Source organism: Myxocyprinus asiaticus, chromosome 37, assembly GCF_019703515.2.
Source record: "Myxocyprinus asiaticus isolate MX2 ecotype Aquarium Trade chromosome 37, UBuf_Myxa_2, whole genome shotgun sequence".
In the NCBI taxonomy this organism is placed as follows: Eukaryota; Metazoa; Chordata; class Actinopteri; order Cypriniformes; family Catostomidae; genus Myxocyprinus; species Myxocyprinus asiaticus.
In genome coordinates this window covers 22,427,461-22,446,568 of record NC_059380.1, presented here as the reverse complement: position 1 = coordinate 22,446,568, position 19,108 = coordinate 22,427,461, and the positions used below count along the sequence as shown (strand labels likewise).

Here is a 19,108-nt window from a genome sequence, read left to right as displayed (position 1 = left end):
TTTATACTTTGAAAGTGTGAGTTCTTATCAAACAGGGGCGTAGTTTCCAGGGGGGATGGGGGAGGTAACCCACATCCCCCCTAATCAAAACAAGCAAGTACCCCATGTAGATACTTTACGCTGCAACCCCCCTCCCCAAATCTACGCCCTTGTTATCAAACGTCCAGTATGCTGTGACTGAGAAAATACAGTGCACAGATATGCCTATAGCTTTGGGCACTTGGAAATCATGGAAGTACAGTTATTAGGGAATCCTGATGAAAAGTTAGAACAATACTTTTCTCTTGTTTGCAGTTTGTTTATTTGACTGTAAAGCAAAGGTTTTTTCTCCACAAAGTCATACACAAAATCCTTTTTATTTATCATTGAATTTTATTTTTAATATGCAAAAATATTTTATACTTTCCACAGTCAGTAATGTGAAACGCTCTACCATTCGTTTCCTCCAATAACAGAGTGTATAGATCTATTTAAAGGAACAGTTCAATCTCCACCTTTGACCAGCAACGACCAGTATGTGGCGATCTGCACGCAGAATGCAAATCACCAAAAAAACAAAAGAAGAAGAATGTGGAAGTGAAAGTGGAGTTTTATAGTAAAAAAAAAAAAAGAAAAAAAAAGACAAATATTGATCTCTCACCCACACCTGTTATATCGCTTTAGAAGACGTGGTTTAAACCACTGGATTAGTATGGATTACTTTTGCTGCCTTTATATGCTTTTTGGAGCTTCAAAGTTCTGGCCACCATTCACTTGCATTGTATGGACCTACAGAGTGGAGATATTCTTCTGAAAATCTTTGTTTATGGTCTGCAGAAGAAAAAGTCATACACATCTGGGATGGCCTGAGGGATAGTAAATGATAAGAGGATTTTCATTCTTGGGTGAACTATCCCTTTAAACAACATAATCCAAAACAAGGGCTATGTTCAGAACAGTATGCTACCATACTACTTGTACTATATCTGCAATATATATAATGTATACTATGCAGAGAATGCAAATATTACCTGGATTATCTTTGACATTTGCATCTACACAATGCAATGCACTCGACCTGACCGTCCATCTCCAGTGTGAATTAACCAGAATAGCAGCCTCAATAGCCTATAAACTGCAGAATAACTGTTTCATTTGATATAACTGTTATTTTTGATATTATAACTGGACACCACCTGCAGAATCAAACATGTAACGTAGGTCAAGTTACAACAATGTAGCACACTACTGGCTGAAACAATTAAGGTTGCATCTTGTATAGTTTCACATACTTTGAAAAAAAAAAAAAACATTATATTATGTGCAGTACACAATAAGTAATATTCTAGTATTCCATTCCGAATATAGCCATATACAGTTCACCACTGATCTTTCAAGTATATGGTATATATCCCAACTTTTTGGACTCAAAATTACATTCCTTTATAAAAATTCTTAATGTACATCTACACTACTTTTAAAATAGTTCACTATGCTCTCTCAATAAGAAGGTATCATTAACTCTTCTTAAAAGTTTTGGATGAGTGTCTCGTATTAGCACACTGAGATATTCCTGTTTACACCTTAATAATCAGTCTTTAGTATATCATCCCTCAAGACAAATGTGTTTCACATATGCCATCGAACTTCTGCATGAGTCCTTAAGTAATTATTGAAACTTGAGGTATCCTGTATCAGGGTGGCTCAAATAAACTGCATAGGGACGTGCATCATCTTTTTAGTTATGCGATATATATACATGATCAATAAGCACCAAAACACAAGACCAACATCTATCCACACATGTATTGTGGAATCATGTGAAAAGGCCTGAGATGGGACATAAGAACAAGTCTTCTGATTGTTCATCTACTGTCCGGGCACATACGGCCAGCTGATGGAGCTTCCTGAGAGCTGCATGTCTCGGATAAGCGTCTCAATGGGCGTCTTGCCAACCAGCCGCATAAAGAAGAGCTGAGAGATGAGGTTAGCAGGCACAGCTCTCAGGGCGGGCAGTCGGAGCAGGAGTCGGCCGAAGCGCTGGGGCTGACCCGGGTATTGCATGCGCTCGTACTCGGTGAGGGCCACCTGAGCTTTCTCCTGCAGGCTCTCAATGTGTGCTGGGTCTGACAGCCCACACGCATCTGCAAGAAATACAATTGAATTTTCAACGCAGCTGGAAAAGATAATCATTACAGCAAATGCAATAGATGTTTGAGATAGATTTTTCCTCTTTTATAAAGACAGGTTTCAAAAAAGCAACACTATGTTTGAAATAAACATTATATACTGCATAACAACTACTACTGTTTAAGACTGTAGGCATAAATCTACAATAAATGTTTTGCACGAATACGCTGACAACTACCAAAAATCACCATCAGCTTATATAAAAATCTGTCAACACAAGAAAATCCAGTTTTAAATCATCAGGTTATTTTCTGCTTTTGATGTCAAAACGTAATCAGGCATGTGCATAACACACTGGATCAGCCGGTAAGAGAGTCAGTTAAAGGGATAATTCACCCAAAAATGAAAATTCTCTCATTATTTACTCACACTCATGCTATCCCAGGTGTGTATGACTTTCTTTCTTCACCAGAACACATTTGAAGAAAAATATCTCAGCTCAGTAGGTCCTTAAAATGCAAGTGAATGGAGATTTCTCTTTTGAAGCTCTCAAAATCACAGACAGTCAGCATAAACGTCATCCATACAACACCAGTGGTTAAATTAATGTCTTCTAAATTGACACGATTGTTTTTGGTGCGAAAATATAAATATCTAAGTACGTTTTTTAACTCTAAATCATGCTTCTGTTCAGGAGCGGTATGCGCATGTGACGTAATCGTATTGGCATTTGAAACACGTGAGAACTGACGTACGTGTGTCACAGCCGGAAGAGCAGCGCTGTTTACAAGTGAGGAGGAATGCTGTACAGTAGCTTGGTTGATTTTGGTTTAGATCTGTTATTATCGGTTTCTTTACTCACAATGGTGCATTTGTGTGCTCATCCTGGATGTCTCAACCGAGTGGAGAACGTGAGATTACGTCAGTATCATGGCAAAGCGAATACGTCACACGAGAGACCACTTGGACTCCACCCTCTTGTGCAGCTTACCCTCATGTTGGATTATAGTTAAAAAGTACTTAAATATTGATATTTTACACCAAAAGTGATTGTATCCCTTTAGAAGACATTAATTTAACTGCTGAAGTTGTATAGATGACGTTTATGCTGACTGTCTGTGATTTTTGGAGCTTCAAAAGAGAAATCTCCATTCACTTGCATTTTAAGGACCTACTGAGCTAAGATATTTTTCTATATTTCTTCAAATGTGTTCTGCTGAAGAAAGTCATACACACCAGGGATACCATGAGGGTGAGTAAATAATAAGAGAATATGAGAGACGCTAATGTGTGGTTCGTCTTCCTTCGCCTGGCCGTCAATTATGTTAATGAAGCTCACACCTGAAAATCATTGGAAAAATTGTCTGCCATGGCGCCAGTTTAAGGCACTTACAATGGAAATTTTTGTAGGGTTTAAAGGCAGAATTGTGAAGCTTATAATTTTATAAGAGCACTCACGTGAATTGTGAAAACTTCTGCATTATCGTGCTGTAACATTGTTTAAATTAAAAATTAAAATTTTTCTGGGTTTAAGGTGTTACGTCATCATAGCAATAAAGTTGTAAAATTGGAAATAACTTTACACAGAAAAGGTTAGTATGCAATTTTATCAGACTAAAATCATGTTAACACGCATTGTTTAAGTCTTGTGGCTGGCTATTCAATTGAAACTGAATATTTGAATGTTGATTGGCCCCATTCACTTCCATTTTAAGTGCCATCCAGTTATCATCTTGGGATAAAAAAGGTTCCTTTGCATTTTAATGTAATTTTGTGTTAAAAATGTCTAAGGATTTGACAGTCCAGTCAAACAACTTTTACAAATCTGGAAGCAACTTGCCAGAGAAATTATATTTGTAGGTATGGTATGGAAATTATTCTAGAATTTTGCATTTACTGAAGAAAATGTGAGTAGTGCAAAACTCGCCATCACCAAGGTGTTGTTGCTGGTTGCCAGGGAGTTGCCATGCAGTTGCTATGGTGTTCTTAGTGGTTTTTAGTCCATTGCTAATCAGTTAGGGTGTTCTGGGTGGCTGCTGAGTTGTTGCTTAGTCAAAAAAGCCCTCTCCAAATTATATTCTGGTTGATAGATATGGCTTGGGTCTGTCATTATCAATCAATGGGATTTTTTTTACCCTTTTTGTCATCCGCCGGGTGATCATTTATGTCTGATCATTTAGAAAAGTAATATCTTTGCAGAAGTATCAGTGACTTTCTTTAAAAAACGGGTATACAGTAAATGTCATCATTCATTCAGATGGTTATCAGCACATATTATAGCCATGTATAAAGTGCTAGCATTTGCATTAGTCCTAGAATGAAGAATGGTAAATATGACAACTTACACACTATCTAGGCCACTAAATATATAATACTTTAAATCATCATCGAGTGGTTAAAACAGCTTCTTTTACTGATTTCATGTGGATTCTATTCATAGAATGTTTTGCATATAGCCTGCTGACAGGACCTTGTGCATCTCATATTTAAATGCTGTGTTGGTAGCACATCCTGATAGGTAGCATATATTTTCAAGACATCGGCTCCAGTGGCATGGGGGGTGTCCTAATGTTCACAAACAGAATAGTACAGTATTCAGCCTTCACCCTGAGCAAATCAGTTTGTGTAAATCTCTAACCTTAATTATGAGCAATAGTAAAAGTGATGCCTGCTAATTATTTGGAGAGAATTCAACAGGATGGTACTTTGGAATATATTTTCAGCATACACAGGGTTCATCACTCACCTGGTGAGAAGAGGGCGATGGCTTTCAGACAGCTGTATTCGGCAGAATCCACCTGCAGTCTTGTCAGTTTGTCCACCTGGTCCTGGAACACCCGCACCTGGTCCATGAAGGACACAACACGATCAGCGGCCATGGGGGAGGAGTGAAAGCCAGCAGCTGCTAACAGGGGGGCAGTATGAAGGGGCAGAGCAGACTGAGCTGCATTCAGTATGAACAGTTCGCTCCAGCTGAGCCTCAGAAGGGCCACCTGCTCCGACACAGGCAGGTCAGGGAAGTACGGAATGTTCCTGGCCCACTCTATAGTACTGAAGAGCAGCCGGGCTGCCAGCTCACAGATGTTGTCGATGCCCATGACGGAGCTGTTGGCCGCTGGGAGCTGCTGGCCGCACTGGGCCCCATAGCGGCTGCTGGGGTAGGGGTCTGCTCTTAGGAGCTGAGAGATCAGTTCAGAAACAGGCTGACCATTATAGAAATCAGCACTCATGCCTGGAGCTCCAACACCCTCCCCAACCGCTCCAACCATGGAGGCAGGAATGATGCCTGTATTGGAGGGAGGGATACGTCCACGTTGGACTGCTGGAGACAACAGAGAAAGAGAAAACATCAATATACAGACACAAATATTATATTATATTATATTATAACACTGGGGTTCAAAAGTCTAAGTCCATGTTGAAAACATTATAATGTACAATATAAAAAGCAATTAAGACTCTGCTCCATATCTAGATCACCATCAGATAAGTAAGTTTGTGTCACTGGCCATGTTAACATCTGTACCAAATTTAGATTTGACTTTACATCTATTGAACAACTTTCCCAAATCATCATGAGACAGCTCACTTCACTTCGAGTGCATGCTGTCATAAAAGCAAAAGGGAAACATACCAAATACTAAGAAAGTCACATACTGTAACTGTTAACATTTCTCTTACATTTTTATGCTGATAAATTTGTAGTAAAAAAGAAAAAAAGAAAAGTGCGGATTGTGCCTGTTAAAATAGATTGCGGGTGGTTAGTGAATAAAACGCAGGTTTTTGCGCTGAAATACCATGCGCAAAAGTGGTGAATCTGCCCCTCAGACTTTTGTATCCCATTGTGCATGTACTGTTTAATATAAACATAGATTTCTGCTGATTCTGATTCTACTACTGGTTTCAGGTCTTTTTTCTTTTTTCTTTCTAGTAAATCTATTGATCTGTTGACAGTGGAATTTATAAAATGAGTCCTGTTGTTGCGCTGACCTTCTTTCCTCATACCGACCCTGAAGCACTTCTTCAGACGACAGTATTGACACTGGTTACGATGGTGCTGGTCGATCTGACACTCACGGTTTGATCTGTGAAGAGAGTTTAGTTATCTGATAATAATATAAGATATTATAAAAGATAATAAATATGACAAACAATATTTAAGATATCTAATTCGGTATAAAGATGGATAATAAGCATTTAAATCAACAGCTCTACACTGAAACAAGGAGTTAATGTCACTCTTGCCTTTTTAAGTTGCCATGATACATGCTTTACTAATGCATAATATTAAAATTGATTGTTATAATAGCACTAAATATTATTTATATTAAAGCACAAGACTGCTGTTTAAGTACGGCGTGAAAAAGAAGGCAGTTCATTGAAAAAGTGTGAAGAATTTCCATGTTTCCATTAATCATGGTATACATATGGTGGTGGGGGGGGGGGGGGGGGGGGTTGTACTTGCTTGTAATTGCTTGTTTTGATTATTGGGGGGGTTATCTCTTTCTTCTGCAGTACACAAATGAAGATTTTTAGAAGAATATTTCAGCTCTGTAGGTCCATATAATGCAAGTGAATGGTGATCAGACCTTTGTAGCTCCAAAAATCACATAAAGGAAACAGAGAAGTAATCCATAAGACTCCAGTGGTTAAATCCATATCTTTAGAAGAGATATAATAGGTGTGGGTGAGAAACATATCAAAATTTGAGTCCTTTTTTAACTCATAACCAACAAAGGTCTGATCACCATTCACTTGCATTGTAAGAACCTACAGAGTTGAAATATTCTTCTAAAAATCTTTGTTTTGTTCTGCTGAAGAAAGAAAGTCATACACATCTGGGATGGCATGAGGGTGAGTAAATGATTAGAGAATTTTCATTTTTGGGAGAACTATCCCTTTAAGTATGTTCAGTGGATCATGCGATTGCAATGTGTTGGCCATTCATATCTGTGTACTTGTGTTATAAATGTTTCTGTCTTAATTTGTCTGTCTGCACTGTACGTGAAAATGCATTGTGATACAATATAATCAGAACCAATCAACCAATCAGAACATATCTGATATCTAATATACAGTTATGTGTTTTTTGTGGACGGGGCCAGCAAAATACCACAGAAAAACCAAGCGACTGACAAAATGTCATGTCACTTGTCGTGACTGGTCAAGAAGACAAACAAAGAAGACAGATTTGCATAGAAGAGATCTCAGTGGCGACAAGCTTTTATTGCAGGTCACTTTATTGTGCCACGCCTTGTTAGGACACAGTGTTATACAGCTTTAAAAGTGCACTCAGTCATTTTTTATGCATATTGTCTTGGGCTTACGCTGACACTTTGGGGCATGGATGCAGCATCATTCAAACACAATCGTTTTCAGTTACTGATGCCATTGTAAAAATTCACCATTCACAGTCAACCATGATTCATTTAATTCCTGACTGAAAGTGTCCAATATCAGAGCAGTTACTTTAAGCGATTAAGGGACTAACATTCTGCTAGTAATGTGATCCTAATATGGCGGCCCCCATGAGGGAACCCTCTACATGCAGGATAAAAGAGCTTTTATAAGGTTGCCGATATGAGTGGTCTTTATCTCATGGGAGTGGTCATGATTTTATACATATGTTTCGAAATTACAGTTAATTTCTTAAGAAGTAATAGTTTTTTAATGAGGAAAAATTACTGATTGGTGCAATGATTAATGATTAAGATTTTAGTGATTTACAAGTCATCGGATTGATTAACATTACTGTTATCTCCTCTATTACAGGCTCTGACTCATGAGTATGTAAATGTTCACTATGTGAAATACACTCTAATTTGAATGTCAGTAAGAGGTTAGCAGAGTTCACGGAACGTTCATCCAAATTCCTTTGCTGTGCTGTATCTGATTAGAGGCTATTTAAAGGCTCAGTCACATTTACCCTTGCAAGGCAAAATTACATGAGTGAAATGCAGTCAACTTCACACGATCAAGAATTTCACCTGAATTTCCATGCAATCAGGAATGGCGTTGGTAAAGAAATTTCCCTACACAAATTTTGAATGGGGTTCAAATTTGGTGAAATTTGACACGTTAATTTGCAGTGTTGACCAATAGGAAATTGCTTGGTTTGGCAGAGAAATCTTTGTGGGCAGTGCTACGTAAACTGAATGGATGAGGAAATAATTTTAGTGGTACATTCACCAACATCTTCTTCGGCTACGGAATTTCACTGTGCAAAGATAAATGTGTTCACTTCCAGAAAAGTGTAAACACTGTAGGGCAAATTCACTAAACGGTTGCGGCACTTTTCCGCGTGGTTATTTCAGTGCAAAAACCTACATTTTTTCACTAATCACCCTCCATCAATTGCACAATAGCGCTGCATTTTGAGTATTTAAATGAAGTCAATCTCATTCCATGCAAACATGCCTCCTTTCTATGTAAATAAGGCATATATCCAGATGCACTGTTTTGTCAATTGCACTTTTGGTATGTTAAAGCGATGCTATGGGTGTCTGGATCACAGTAGTGGAGTTATGCTGTTCAGTTCCACCAGAGTGTGTCAGATCACGGTGACCTGATGCATCCTTCGCGATATAGCACCTAGAAGCAGCCCACAAGATTGGAATTGTGCGTGCAAATTGCATTTGGCACAGAGTTTGTAGGCGCATTTGCACCGTTGCCTGATCTTTTAGTGAATTGTGTGCTAAACTGGCGCAGACATCATGTGTAAATAACTGCAGCTTTTACTGGCCGCAGTTCGTTCTTAATGATTGTGGATATAACAACTTGCTGTTTGTTTGAGTGGTCAAACATGTTCTTCTTGCTTAACTAATGATGTGACTTTGGGGCAGGACTAACTGTTCAGCGAACAATTGCTGACGGTGTGATTTGTGTAATGTGTGTTTTCTCACCTGCATGTGTAGTTAAGATTACGCCTGATGCTCCTTTTAAAGAAACTCTTACACCCTTCGCAGGTGAAAACGCCATAGTGTTTCCCACTAGATTTGTCCCCACACACAACACAGTCAACCACACAGGCTTTTTCCTCCTCGCCACCTTCCACGTCACTGTTCCCTGCCCGGGGCGAGCTGCCATCCTCCTCCCCCCGCAGGTAACCCTTCTCACTGTGTCCATTAGTGCTGCCGTTGGGGTTGGCCCATCCCCCGCTCACCATAGCCATCTCTGTGTACTGTGTAAGAGCTGTGGGAGAAACCTTCCCGTGAAGAGAATTCAGAGTTGCCCCAGAGTGAATCAGTTTAAGCTGCAGACAGTAAGCTGAACAAGGACAAACAAGTTTAACAGTACTCTGAAGGCCCATAAGTCCAAGTGTCATATCAAAAACCCTTAAGGAAGTCAAGTGCTCATCCCTGTTATTTTTCTTCCCTTGTTGATTGTCCTCTAACTCATAAAACCTTCCAAAGATCTCTTTAATTCAATGAGAAGTTCAGAGTTCATCATTAAATAACTTTATAACAATAAATGACACATAAATACACCCAGACTTGGAGAAAGAAGATGTGCAACTCCACGTGCTGCACAACTTCGAGACATGGATAAAAACTCCCTCTCAAGTAGCAGGCATTGGAAACTGTGACATTACAGCAGGAAAGCATACAATACATGACCCCTAGTAACCAACAAGTCAAACCAGTTATTTCTGTGTGGAGAAACACACTGATGAGTTGCAGTACAAACTGGATCGGTTTAGAAAAGTTGGGGGTATTTCAGGTCAAACAGATTTGACTCAGCCTGACACTGTATTTCTTGTTAACTTGTTTTCATTTTGTTAAATCCTAAATTGGATCACTTAAAAATCTCTTTAAGATTGTTTCTCCTAGACATTAATGAGATTAAATGGAGTGCAAGAGTTTTACTGCAGTTCTTGAATTTTCTCTTGGGAAAAAGACTCCATGTGGTAATTCCACATTTGCCTCCTCTTGAGTTTCAGAAGATATCCCAACATTGTAGATGTTGAGAGTTATGCTACCTACATTTATTTTAGAGTTATATGTTAACAATTGTCTTACTTTAATGTCTTATAGGTTTCTACTACACAGCAATGAGATTAAATAGGCTGCAAATGGAGATGTTTGTTTACATCTCCTGCTTCTCATGATTTTTCTCCTTAGACAAAGAATCCAGTAATATTACATGTGTCTCCTCTAGGCTTTCAGAAGAGATCTCAACAATGTAACATACTGTGACACCAGTCAGATCTCTTAAGCAACCAAATTGGCCCGGTTGCTAGGGAGGGTAGAGTCACATGGGGTAACCTCCTCGTGGTCACGATTAGTGGTTCTCGCTCTCAATGGGGCACGTGATAAGTTGTATGTGGATCGCGGAGAGTAGCGTGAGCCTCCACATGCGGAGCCTCCACAGTGTCATGCACAACAAGCCACGTGATAAAATGCGCAGATTGACGGTCTCAGAAGCGGAGGCAGCTGAGACTTGATTGAGGTAACTACGCCACCACGAGGACCTACTAAGTAGTGGGAATTGGGAGAAAAGGGGATAAAAAAATAAAAACAAAAAACAATGTAACATATTGTGCCCAGGTTTGTCAGGATCCCAAGATATATAAAATGATGCCTAGATTTGCAAAGATATCAAAATCTACCATCAAATGTCAAGAGATCTCAATATGAACATATTTATATACAGCTCTGAGTCTGTACCCTTACTTACAGTCTGTCAACAAAATAATTTCATTTGTTTCTGTCTTCATTTCCCCTAAGGAATTTTAAGAGAAACATCTGAAACAAAGTTAATATTTCAGTGAAACAACTAAGATGTCACCTGAGCGACCTATGAGCAATACAATGTTCATGTGAGAGATCTCAACACTGTACGTTGAAGCAGATATGTTGAAGTCCAAAGAAACTTTATATAAACTGCTAGTAAAGTCCTGCTTTCTGAACAGAAGCCAACCCAAAGCCAAATACACAGAGAACAAACTGGGTAATGATAAACAGAGCTCAGCCCCCACCCTCCTACTCAAGGATCAAAGTTCAAAGGAAGTTCCTTGGTTTCTCTCCCTCTTTTTTTTGTTGTAAACCAACACATATTCACACCTTGACATTTCAACTTAGGTAAATAAAGTAGCAGTAAAGCAGGAAGCACCTATAGTGCATGTTTATGGACATCTCAGTAAGTCCTTCCGTACCTTGATTCTTCAGTGCTGGTTTGTCCAGCTGTGTGGTCTCTGGGGCTTCAGCATATCCAGGAACGGACTTGAAGGTCTTTTAGATGTCCACTACTTCAAATCCCCTGCCTTTCTCCATTCATCAGTAAATCATGAGACCCGACGGTCAGGAGATACAGCTGACCTGAGAGTGTCCGTGACTTGCCAACAAGCCTTGCTCTGTTCTCTTGTCTCTCTCCCTCTCTCTCTCTCTCTCTGACTGGTGGAGAGTGAGCAAGCGTGTGTCTGTGTGTTTAGGGATTTGACACTGCTATTCAAGCCCTCTGGTTGCCATGGTGCCGCCTGCCTTATAAGGGTAACAGAGTCAAAGAGCAGTGAGTGGGCTGTAGCTGCTCAACACAAACAACCAGGAATGCATTACCACACACGGTTAACCCCTCAAGGGATGACCATAGGTACACGTAGCATGTATCTAAGAAAGGTCTAGATTAGTTTACACAAAAATGAAAATTCTGTCATTATTTAATTACCCTTATGTTTTTTCAAATCTTTATGACTTTCTTTATTCCATGGAACACAAAAGGAGATATTTTGAAGAATGTACTGGACTGGTTACACTTTCCATGCAATTACATTGAATGGGGACTGATGCTTTCAAGCTTCAAAAAGGATGCAAAAGCACCATAAAAGTACAATAGAAGTGGTCCATATGACTCATGCATTATATTTCAAATCTTCTGAAGTCATACAATAGCTTTGTGAGAGGGACAGTCCAAAACTGAAGTGATCAGCCCTAGCTCTCCTCTACACAATAATGAGAGATCATGAGATAAAATCACTCTTTTGACTTGGATCATTTCAATGATTTGGTTGATCTGGTTCACAAAACCGACAAATCTGGTTCTTCTCACTGACTCAATGATCTGACCACAACAGTTAACTTATTTCCAAGATAAAGATCTCAATGTCAGAAGGCTTCAAAACATCATCATGGGATAGGATAGGAGGATATAACAGCAAATTCTGAAACGAAATGACATGCTTCATAACATGTTTTGCTGCAGTTTCCCAGTGAAATGTCCACCGGGGGGTGCCAAAAGCAAGTGAAACTGTTTCATAGTCAGACAAAGAGTAAAACGTACCACCCTTAACTAAAATTTTAACCTAAACCTAACCGATAATGTCGTAAATGAGAGGTGAACAAAACAGACATCCTTACCCTAAACATACACCTAAACCTTATTGATTGTGTCCTAAAAGCAAGTGTGACATGAAAAGCACATTTTCTGAAGCAGCCACATCATTTCGTGTTGCTTCAATGACATTTTTTGTCCCATGTCAGCTTGTCTGCTTGTCTTGGCTCATACCTCAGTCTTCCAAGTCCAAAGTCCAATATGGGCAGCTGTGGCTCAGGTGGTAGAGCAGGTTGTCCACTAATCACAGGGTTAGCGGTTTGATTCCTGGTCCACATGACTCCACATGCCAAAGTGTCCTTGGGCAAGACATTGAAACCCAAGTTGCTCCCAAAGGTAGGCTAGCGCCTTGCATGGCAGCTCTGCTGTCATTGGTGTGAGTGTGTGTGTGAATAGGTGAATGAGACACAGTGTAAAGCGCTTTGTAGATCTGCTAAGGTTAAAAATGCAGACCGTTTACCATTTATTCAATCAGGTGAGCTACCATGGAAGCTAATCACATTGGAATAAATGTAAAGAGTCTGTTATACAAGCATTGAAATGTGTAGTTTTTTAAATGATATGTTAAAGTACTTTGAAATCATAATATAGCAGTGCAAAAAATGGAGCAAAAAATAAGTGTTTATAAAGTCAGCCTTTGTACTAGTGATTTTTGTAAAAGTGAATAAAACACACAGTTCTTGTAGCGCCTCGTATTCATTTCAACATGAAACTGCGGTGAAATGCAGAAGGCAGCTCGTAAAACTCAGTTTGCAAAAATTTTGATATAGTAACATTCATTCTATGAGACTTAGTTGCGATATGATAATACTTTATTTATCCCCTGGGGGAAATTCTGGAAATTTCTTGTCAATAAATATATGGCCAAAGATTTTATTTGCATGGTCCATCTCATGTTTAACTTGTGTTGTGATACTTGCTACTTCAATGCAGTTCCTCGCCAAACCAAACACACAACCAGTCCCAGCAACTATTATTTCTCCAATCTCTAATAATCACTCAAAGCTATTAAAAATACTGTATCTTTATTGATTTAATCTGGGTGTCACAGGGTTCTTAATGGGCAAGGAGGAGGCGGGAACTGGCAGAACAGTCAACATAATTTTAATGACATAAATGAACTTAAAGAAGCATAAACACACAGACACACACACACAGCAGCCACGTGTGTCTCTCTCTCTCTCTCGAACTGGCGTCTCCGGCTCGTCTTAATCCCCCTCACGGCTGATTAGGACAATTCAGTGCTAGGCATGCGTCCTCGCAGCCTGGCCTGGCCCGACCATGCCCTCCTCCTCGTCACACACCTCCATTGCCCAATTCAGGCCGGGGAAACCTACGGCATGACGTACTCCCCTCTCCTGCCTTCCTGGAGGGGAGGTGTTGCCCTTCCAGCTGTCCTGCTTCTGGCAGGTCTTCCCCGCCTCTCTGGAGCCCTGGGAGAGATGAGGTGAGGGAGAGGGGAGATGGAAAGAGTGAGGGGGAGAGACAGAAAGAGAGAGAGAGGAGATGGAAAAACTTGCTCGCCGGTCCCCGGACACACCGTCGCCTCCGCCCTCTGGTGGACGACATTCGCTTCTCCCCTGGTGGACAGCAGCGAGTCCTCTGACCCCTGGCAGACAGTAACGGCTCCTCCGCTTCCTGGCAGCGGGCAGCGACTCCTCCGTCCCCTGATGGACGGCCGCGGCTCCTCCACTTCCCGGCAGACAGTAGCGGCGAGGATTCCTATCCTTATGATATAAGGCTGTCCTTATGAGGACTCTCCATAGACATAATGATTTTTATACTGTACAAACTATAGATTCTATCCCCTAACCCTACCCCTAAACCTAACCCTCACAAAAAACTTTCTGCATTTTAACATTTTCATTAAAACTTCATTTAGTATGTTTTTTTTTAAGCGATTTGAATTATGGGGACACTAGAAATGTCCTCATAAACCATATTTATAGCATAATACCCTTGTAATTACCAGTGTGTAACCTAAAAAAAGTAATTGTAAACCTGAATTTGTAATAATGTTGGTTGACTGTACATTTTCCTATTTATTACATGTCTACTTACCAAATAAGTAAATAAATGGACATTATCGGAAATATTTTATTATGTAAGAAGAAAGAGACCGCAGAGACATATGAGAGACATGAACTGTTTTAGTCCTTTAAAGATTTTCATTCTTTTAATTTTGTTATCTGCAACAAATTTTTCTCTTTTGGCATCTTTTTCCTAATAGACTCCTTATTTAGGAATTTCAAATATGATAAATGTTGTTGCTTTTTAATTTTCAGTAGAAAGTATTTGGTGGCTTTAGCCATTTGGTGTCCGCATTGGTTCAGGTGTTAGGAATGTGGTGGGTTTAAACTTTAACCATTTCATAGGTGTAAAACCATTTGCTTGAGCAACATGCACCAAACTCAGCTTCCATTAGCATTGTTGTGCTCTCTGACCCGTATGAGTGGTCTGTCTCCTGACGTAGTGGGACATTTGACCTTCACAAAGAGATTGAGCGTCAGACACCGACCAGCACAACGCAGCAGGCCCTGCACAAACATCTGCTGGGTCCACAGCGGAGCACGACAGGGCCAGAAATCAACATCCTCTAGCCTGAGAAAAACACAGCAAACTGCCCTCATTTGGTGGGAAAGTCACACTTGAGCAATTGTTATGCAAATGAGTTGACCTCTGTATTGATTACGAGCTTTTTAAAGATGTCGCTCGCCAACTAAATATTTAGTCAAGTGTACCTCTTAACAAAGGTGGAATTGTTAAAATAATTCTTGATAAATTCCACAATATCAGCTAAACATATTTCTTCCACATGCACTTAACCAATCCAGGGTACTTCCTATCACCATTTAAAATAAATTTTGTACACAGATTTTGTATTCTGGTGTTCTCTTGAAATTTGGTATCGTGGCACTGCTAATGTTGTTAGTTTATTTATCATAACTTGTATTAGATAAATTTGTAGGTCACTTTGCATAAAGGCATCTGCTAATTGAATAAATTAAATGTAAAGATATTTATTTGAATTTTACAGAAAATGACTCCCTAATTTTGCTGTTGCAATATTAAAATCTACCTGTAGCCCTAGTGATTTGCACAGGTGAATGGGTAGTTGATACATGACCCTGAAAAAAATTAAAAAATGTATGTTAATATTTATATGAATGTAAATATTATACTTTTTAAATGGCCCTTTAGGTGTGAAAAATAAAAAAAAAATATTTCAATGCAGTCTCTCAATTAATATGAGGTCATAAAAGCTGCATGCAAAATAATTATAAAAAGAAAATAGCAAAATGCTGTTTAAAATAGTTTTAGATGTGATACTGCAGGACACGTCAACTTCCTGAAAGCATTTCATGTCAACTATCAAAGTACCTCCCACTTAAAATATAACACGTCTATTTTGTAAAAGGGAAAACAAGGGACAGAGAAAGAGAGAGAGAGAGGCAAACATTAAATGAGGTCACCTGGGGTTATCCATGGGGTTCTAATACGTTCAATGAAGGCATCTTATTGGGTAAAGGGATTACAAGCCTGCTCCCTTCACAAGCCACATGCTGCCTGCTTTCACTTTTAAGATTCTTACTCCATTAATCCGTCATTCATTGGAAAAGAGTTGGGGTTTTACATAAGGTCAGTGTGTGTGTTTGTGTGTGTGTGTGTGTGTGTGTGAGAGAGAGAGAGAGAGAGAGAGAGAGAGAGGATTGTTGTTTTTTGGGTCAGGGCTGTGCACAGAGACTCCAATGCATCCAGTGTTATCCATTGATGTTTTATTTAAAGGAATAGTGAATGAATGAAAAAAGAGATAAACTCTGTAATTATTTAATCACCCTCATGTCATTCCAAACAAAAGTGTAAGGTGATTAATACTGTCAAATTCCATAAAGGCATTATAAAAAAAAAAGCATTATAAAAACAGCACAATAAAAGTGTCCTAAAAGTACCATATTCTATATGACTCGCACTACATTCTGAGTCCAAAATGTAAGTCATTATTCAACAAAAATCTTTTTCTCCACATAGCTTTCTCATAGCTCAGTCCCATTAGGATTTTGCTGCAGTTTTTTCTGATTTTTGCAGCCCAAAATGACTCTTTTTTTTTTGTCAATTGTGATGCAGTTTGCCTCATTTTTTGTGTTGCTTTGCAGTACTTGTGTAATTTGTAAAAATGACAATTGAAGTGCAATTACCTGTATTGTAGTGCATAATAACTGAACATGCAGTAAGCAAGCAAATATAATAAATACACAACAATATTGCATACAGTAGGCTGCATTTAAGACATGACACCCATGATATGGCTAATATGAGTTAAGTGGAAGGCCCTTTATTATTTTTATATTTATTTATGTATTTTTCAGCCTCAGCTAACATTGCAAGTAAATTCTGGTAAAGTTAAAATAGTATGATGCAAAATTATCCAGCAGACGAATTGATTTGGACACAATTAATAGTATAAGGAATAACAAAACTTTAATTTGTGAAACTTAAATAAATTGAATAAATAAAAATAAATAAATACATTGAATAAATGCAAGAATAAATGTTAAATACATTTAGTAAATATGTACATATAGTTATACCCAAACAACTGAATCTTAAACTAAAACTAACACTGGTCTTGTCTAATAGATGAAGTCAAGAAAAAAAGAAGTGAACCTGAGATCACAGTAGGTATAGAGAGAGAGCTGGCAGCAGAGAGAATAGTCTGCCTCTGAGAAATTTGTCTAGGTTTATTTTTAATGTGTGTGCGTGCAAAAAGCACTTCCTTAAGGGTATCAGCATTCTGTATGATGACAGTTCTAGCTTAAAGTAAGAAATAACTTGTAAGGTAACTTAAAGATGTCAAATTAGGTCGCTCTGACCTATTGAGGTGCAAAAATTGTGGTTAAGTCTAAAGGTCCAAAAACAGACCCACTTGCGTATTTGTGTTAGCTAGGTATAGTAAATTACTGATCTCAGCATTGATTGAGAGCAATTGTCTCGATTGCACAAAATTTAGACAACAAAGCATAAAACCAGACACTAAAGACTCTCGCCCTGACTCTGAGGCCTCTGGAGATCATAGAGTTTACACAAACACTCATACAACATCATACAAAGAGAATTACTTAATATTACAGCATACATCTTGAGTATTATCGAGTACATTGATAATATGAATGACTACAATGAGTACATACAGTAAGTGTAGGTACTGTAGGTACATGAATACAGGAAAAGGATTACATGACATTAATACAGAAGTGGTTATTATGTCATTATATTTCATAGATAGAATATATATGGAAAAATAAACAAAGTATATAAAAGAAAATAAAATAGTCTGTTCAAATACACTATAGTAGATCTATAGTAAAACTAAAAACATAAAGAATGAAGATTCAGTAATGATGGGGATACTATACATTTAATTAAACATGAAAATAACAGCAAACAAGAGAGGAAGACAGAAATAGAGTATAAGAGGAGAAAGAGAATATTGACATCTGTGAGAAAAAAAAGAGCATCGGTCAGCCACGATCCGCTCACACTTTTCGGGGGTTGCGTATTTAAATGTGACATGATGTTTGAATTAAATGAGCTGACCTTAACCCCGTGGGTCAGAACCCACTGTGTGTGCGTGTGTTTTTTAGAAGCGGGGGGGGCGGGGCCCTAATAACCCATCCCCCATACTATGATTGACAGCTCCTGTTTTTGCGAGTTTTTTCTCAGGGATTTGAGCATCCCTAACTTTAGACAACACCCAACCAGCAGTATTTGTTTAAAATCCTCTACTTTAACATTTTCCTTCACTTTTCATTTCTTACAAAATCATAATTCATTTTCCTGCTTTGACCTCTTTGTATGACAACTGTATTTCTGTGAAGAATTTAGTTATGTTATTTAGTTTAAGAAATGTTAGTTACTTATAAAAACAGTCATGGCTTAAATTCTGTTGTAAAAAATTGCCTTAATGTTAATGTTCTCTAACAGCTAGATTAGGGGTGGATCTTGGGGGGGGTGTGGCCTCCCCCGGACAGAAGACTGGCCACCCTATTGGCCACCCCACTCACAGCCGCACCTCTCCATCCCGGGAGTCACTATATCCCTTCCCTTCCGCTTTTGTATGCATGCGCCTCCGACAATGATGCAATGATTTTTTACATTTTTTTGGTGGTTTTAAGCACATTTCTGTGATGTTGTTCTGAGTGGTTGCTTCCAAGCTCAAGTCAAAAGAGCCCATCCCTACATTCATTTTAAGTCTATGGGATTTCTTGAACATTTTATACTTGACCAGGTGAAAATTTTAAGTCAGATAACTAAGAAAAGTAATTGCACACCTCAGCGCAACAAGCTGCATGGTTTCAAATATCATTCATGTTGGTAATACAGATGGTGGAGGGCATGCCCTAGTTGAATATTTGGGGCCCTATTTTAAGAGTGCTAGCGCTAAGCACAGCGCTATGCAATATGTCATACATGCAAAGTCAGTGGGCATGGCCATGCAAGCATGCACTATGGGCGGAATTGGGATTGGCAAAATTGTGCGCTCAAAGCGCTAATGGGCTGGGTCAAGTGCAATTTAATTCTGAGGTTCTTCTCCAGTTATTCCTCTGCATGCTATTATATAGTCCATTCACTGTCAAGCACCAGAGATATAAACAAAGATAGCACATTCATAAGA

General features: G+C 38.9%; 1 protein-coding gene across 3 annotated transcripts; it reads right to left on the bottom strand.

The window, feature by feature from the left end:
- Window positions 1–352: 352 nt before the first annotated feature.
- LOC127427659 (nuclear receptor subfamily 2 group F member 6-like) lies at window positions 353–11,507 on the bottom strand. Of its 3 annotated transcripts, none has more exons than XM_051675371.1 (5): window positions 11,264–11,507; window positions 9,012–9,375; window positions 6,100–6,194; window positions 4,856–5,431; window positions 353–2,123 (listed from the first exon to the last, which is right to left on the bottom strand). In XM_051675371.1, the coding sequence occupies exons 2-5, from the start codon at window positions 9,278–9,280 to the stop codon at window positions 1,849–1,851; spliced, it is 1,215 nt and encodes a 404-aa protein (XP_051531331.1). In that variant the 5' UTR covers window positions 9,281–9,375; window positions 11,264–11,507; the 3' UTR covers window positions 353–1,848. The 3 variants fall into 3 exon arrangements, with proteins under 3 accessions (XP_051531331.1, XP_051531332.1, XP_051531333.1); XM_051675372.1 differs by having other exon boundaries at window positions 9,012–9,313; XM_051675373.1 differs by having other exon boundaries at window positions 9,012–9,300.
- Window positions 11,508–19,108: the final 7,601 nt, after the last annotated feature.

What these genes read in the sequence shown, in the direction of transcription:
- LOC127427659 (XM_051675371.1), bottom strand. Translation starts at nt 9,280, where the DNA reads ATGGCTATGGTGAGCGGGGGATGGGCCAACCCCAACGGCAGCACTAAT. An exon ending in AATCTTAACTACACATGCAG is followed by an intron (nt 6,195 to 9,011) that starts GTGAGAAAACAC and finishes CTCTCTTCACAG; the next exon opens with ATCAAACCGTGAGTGTCAGA. An exon ending in CATCGCCCTCTTCTCACCAG is followed by an intron (nt 2,124 to 4,855) that starts GTGAGTGATGAA and finishes TATTTCTTGCAG; the next exon opens with ATGCGTGTGGGCTGTCAGAC.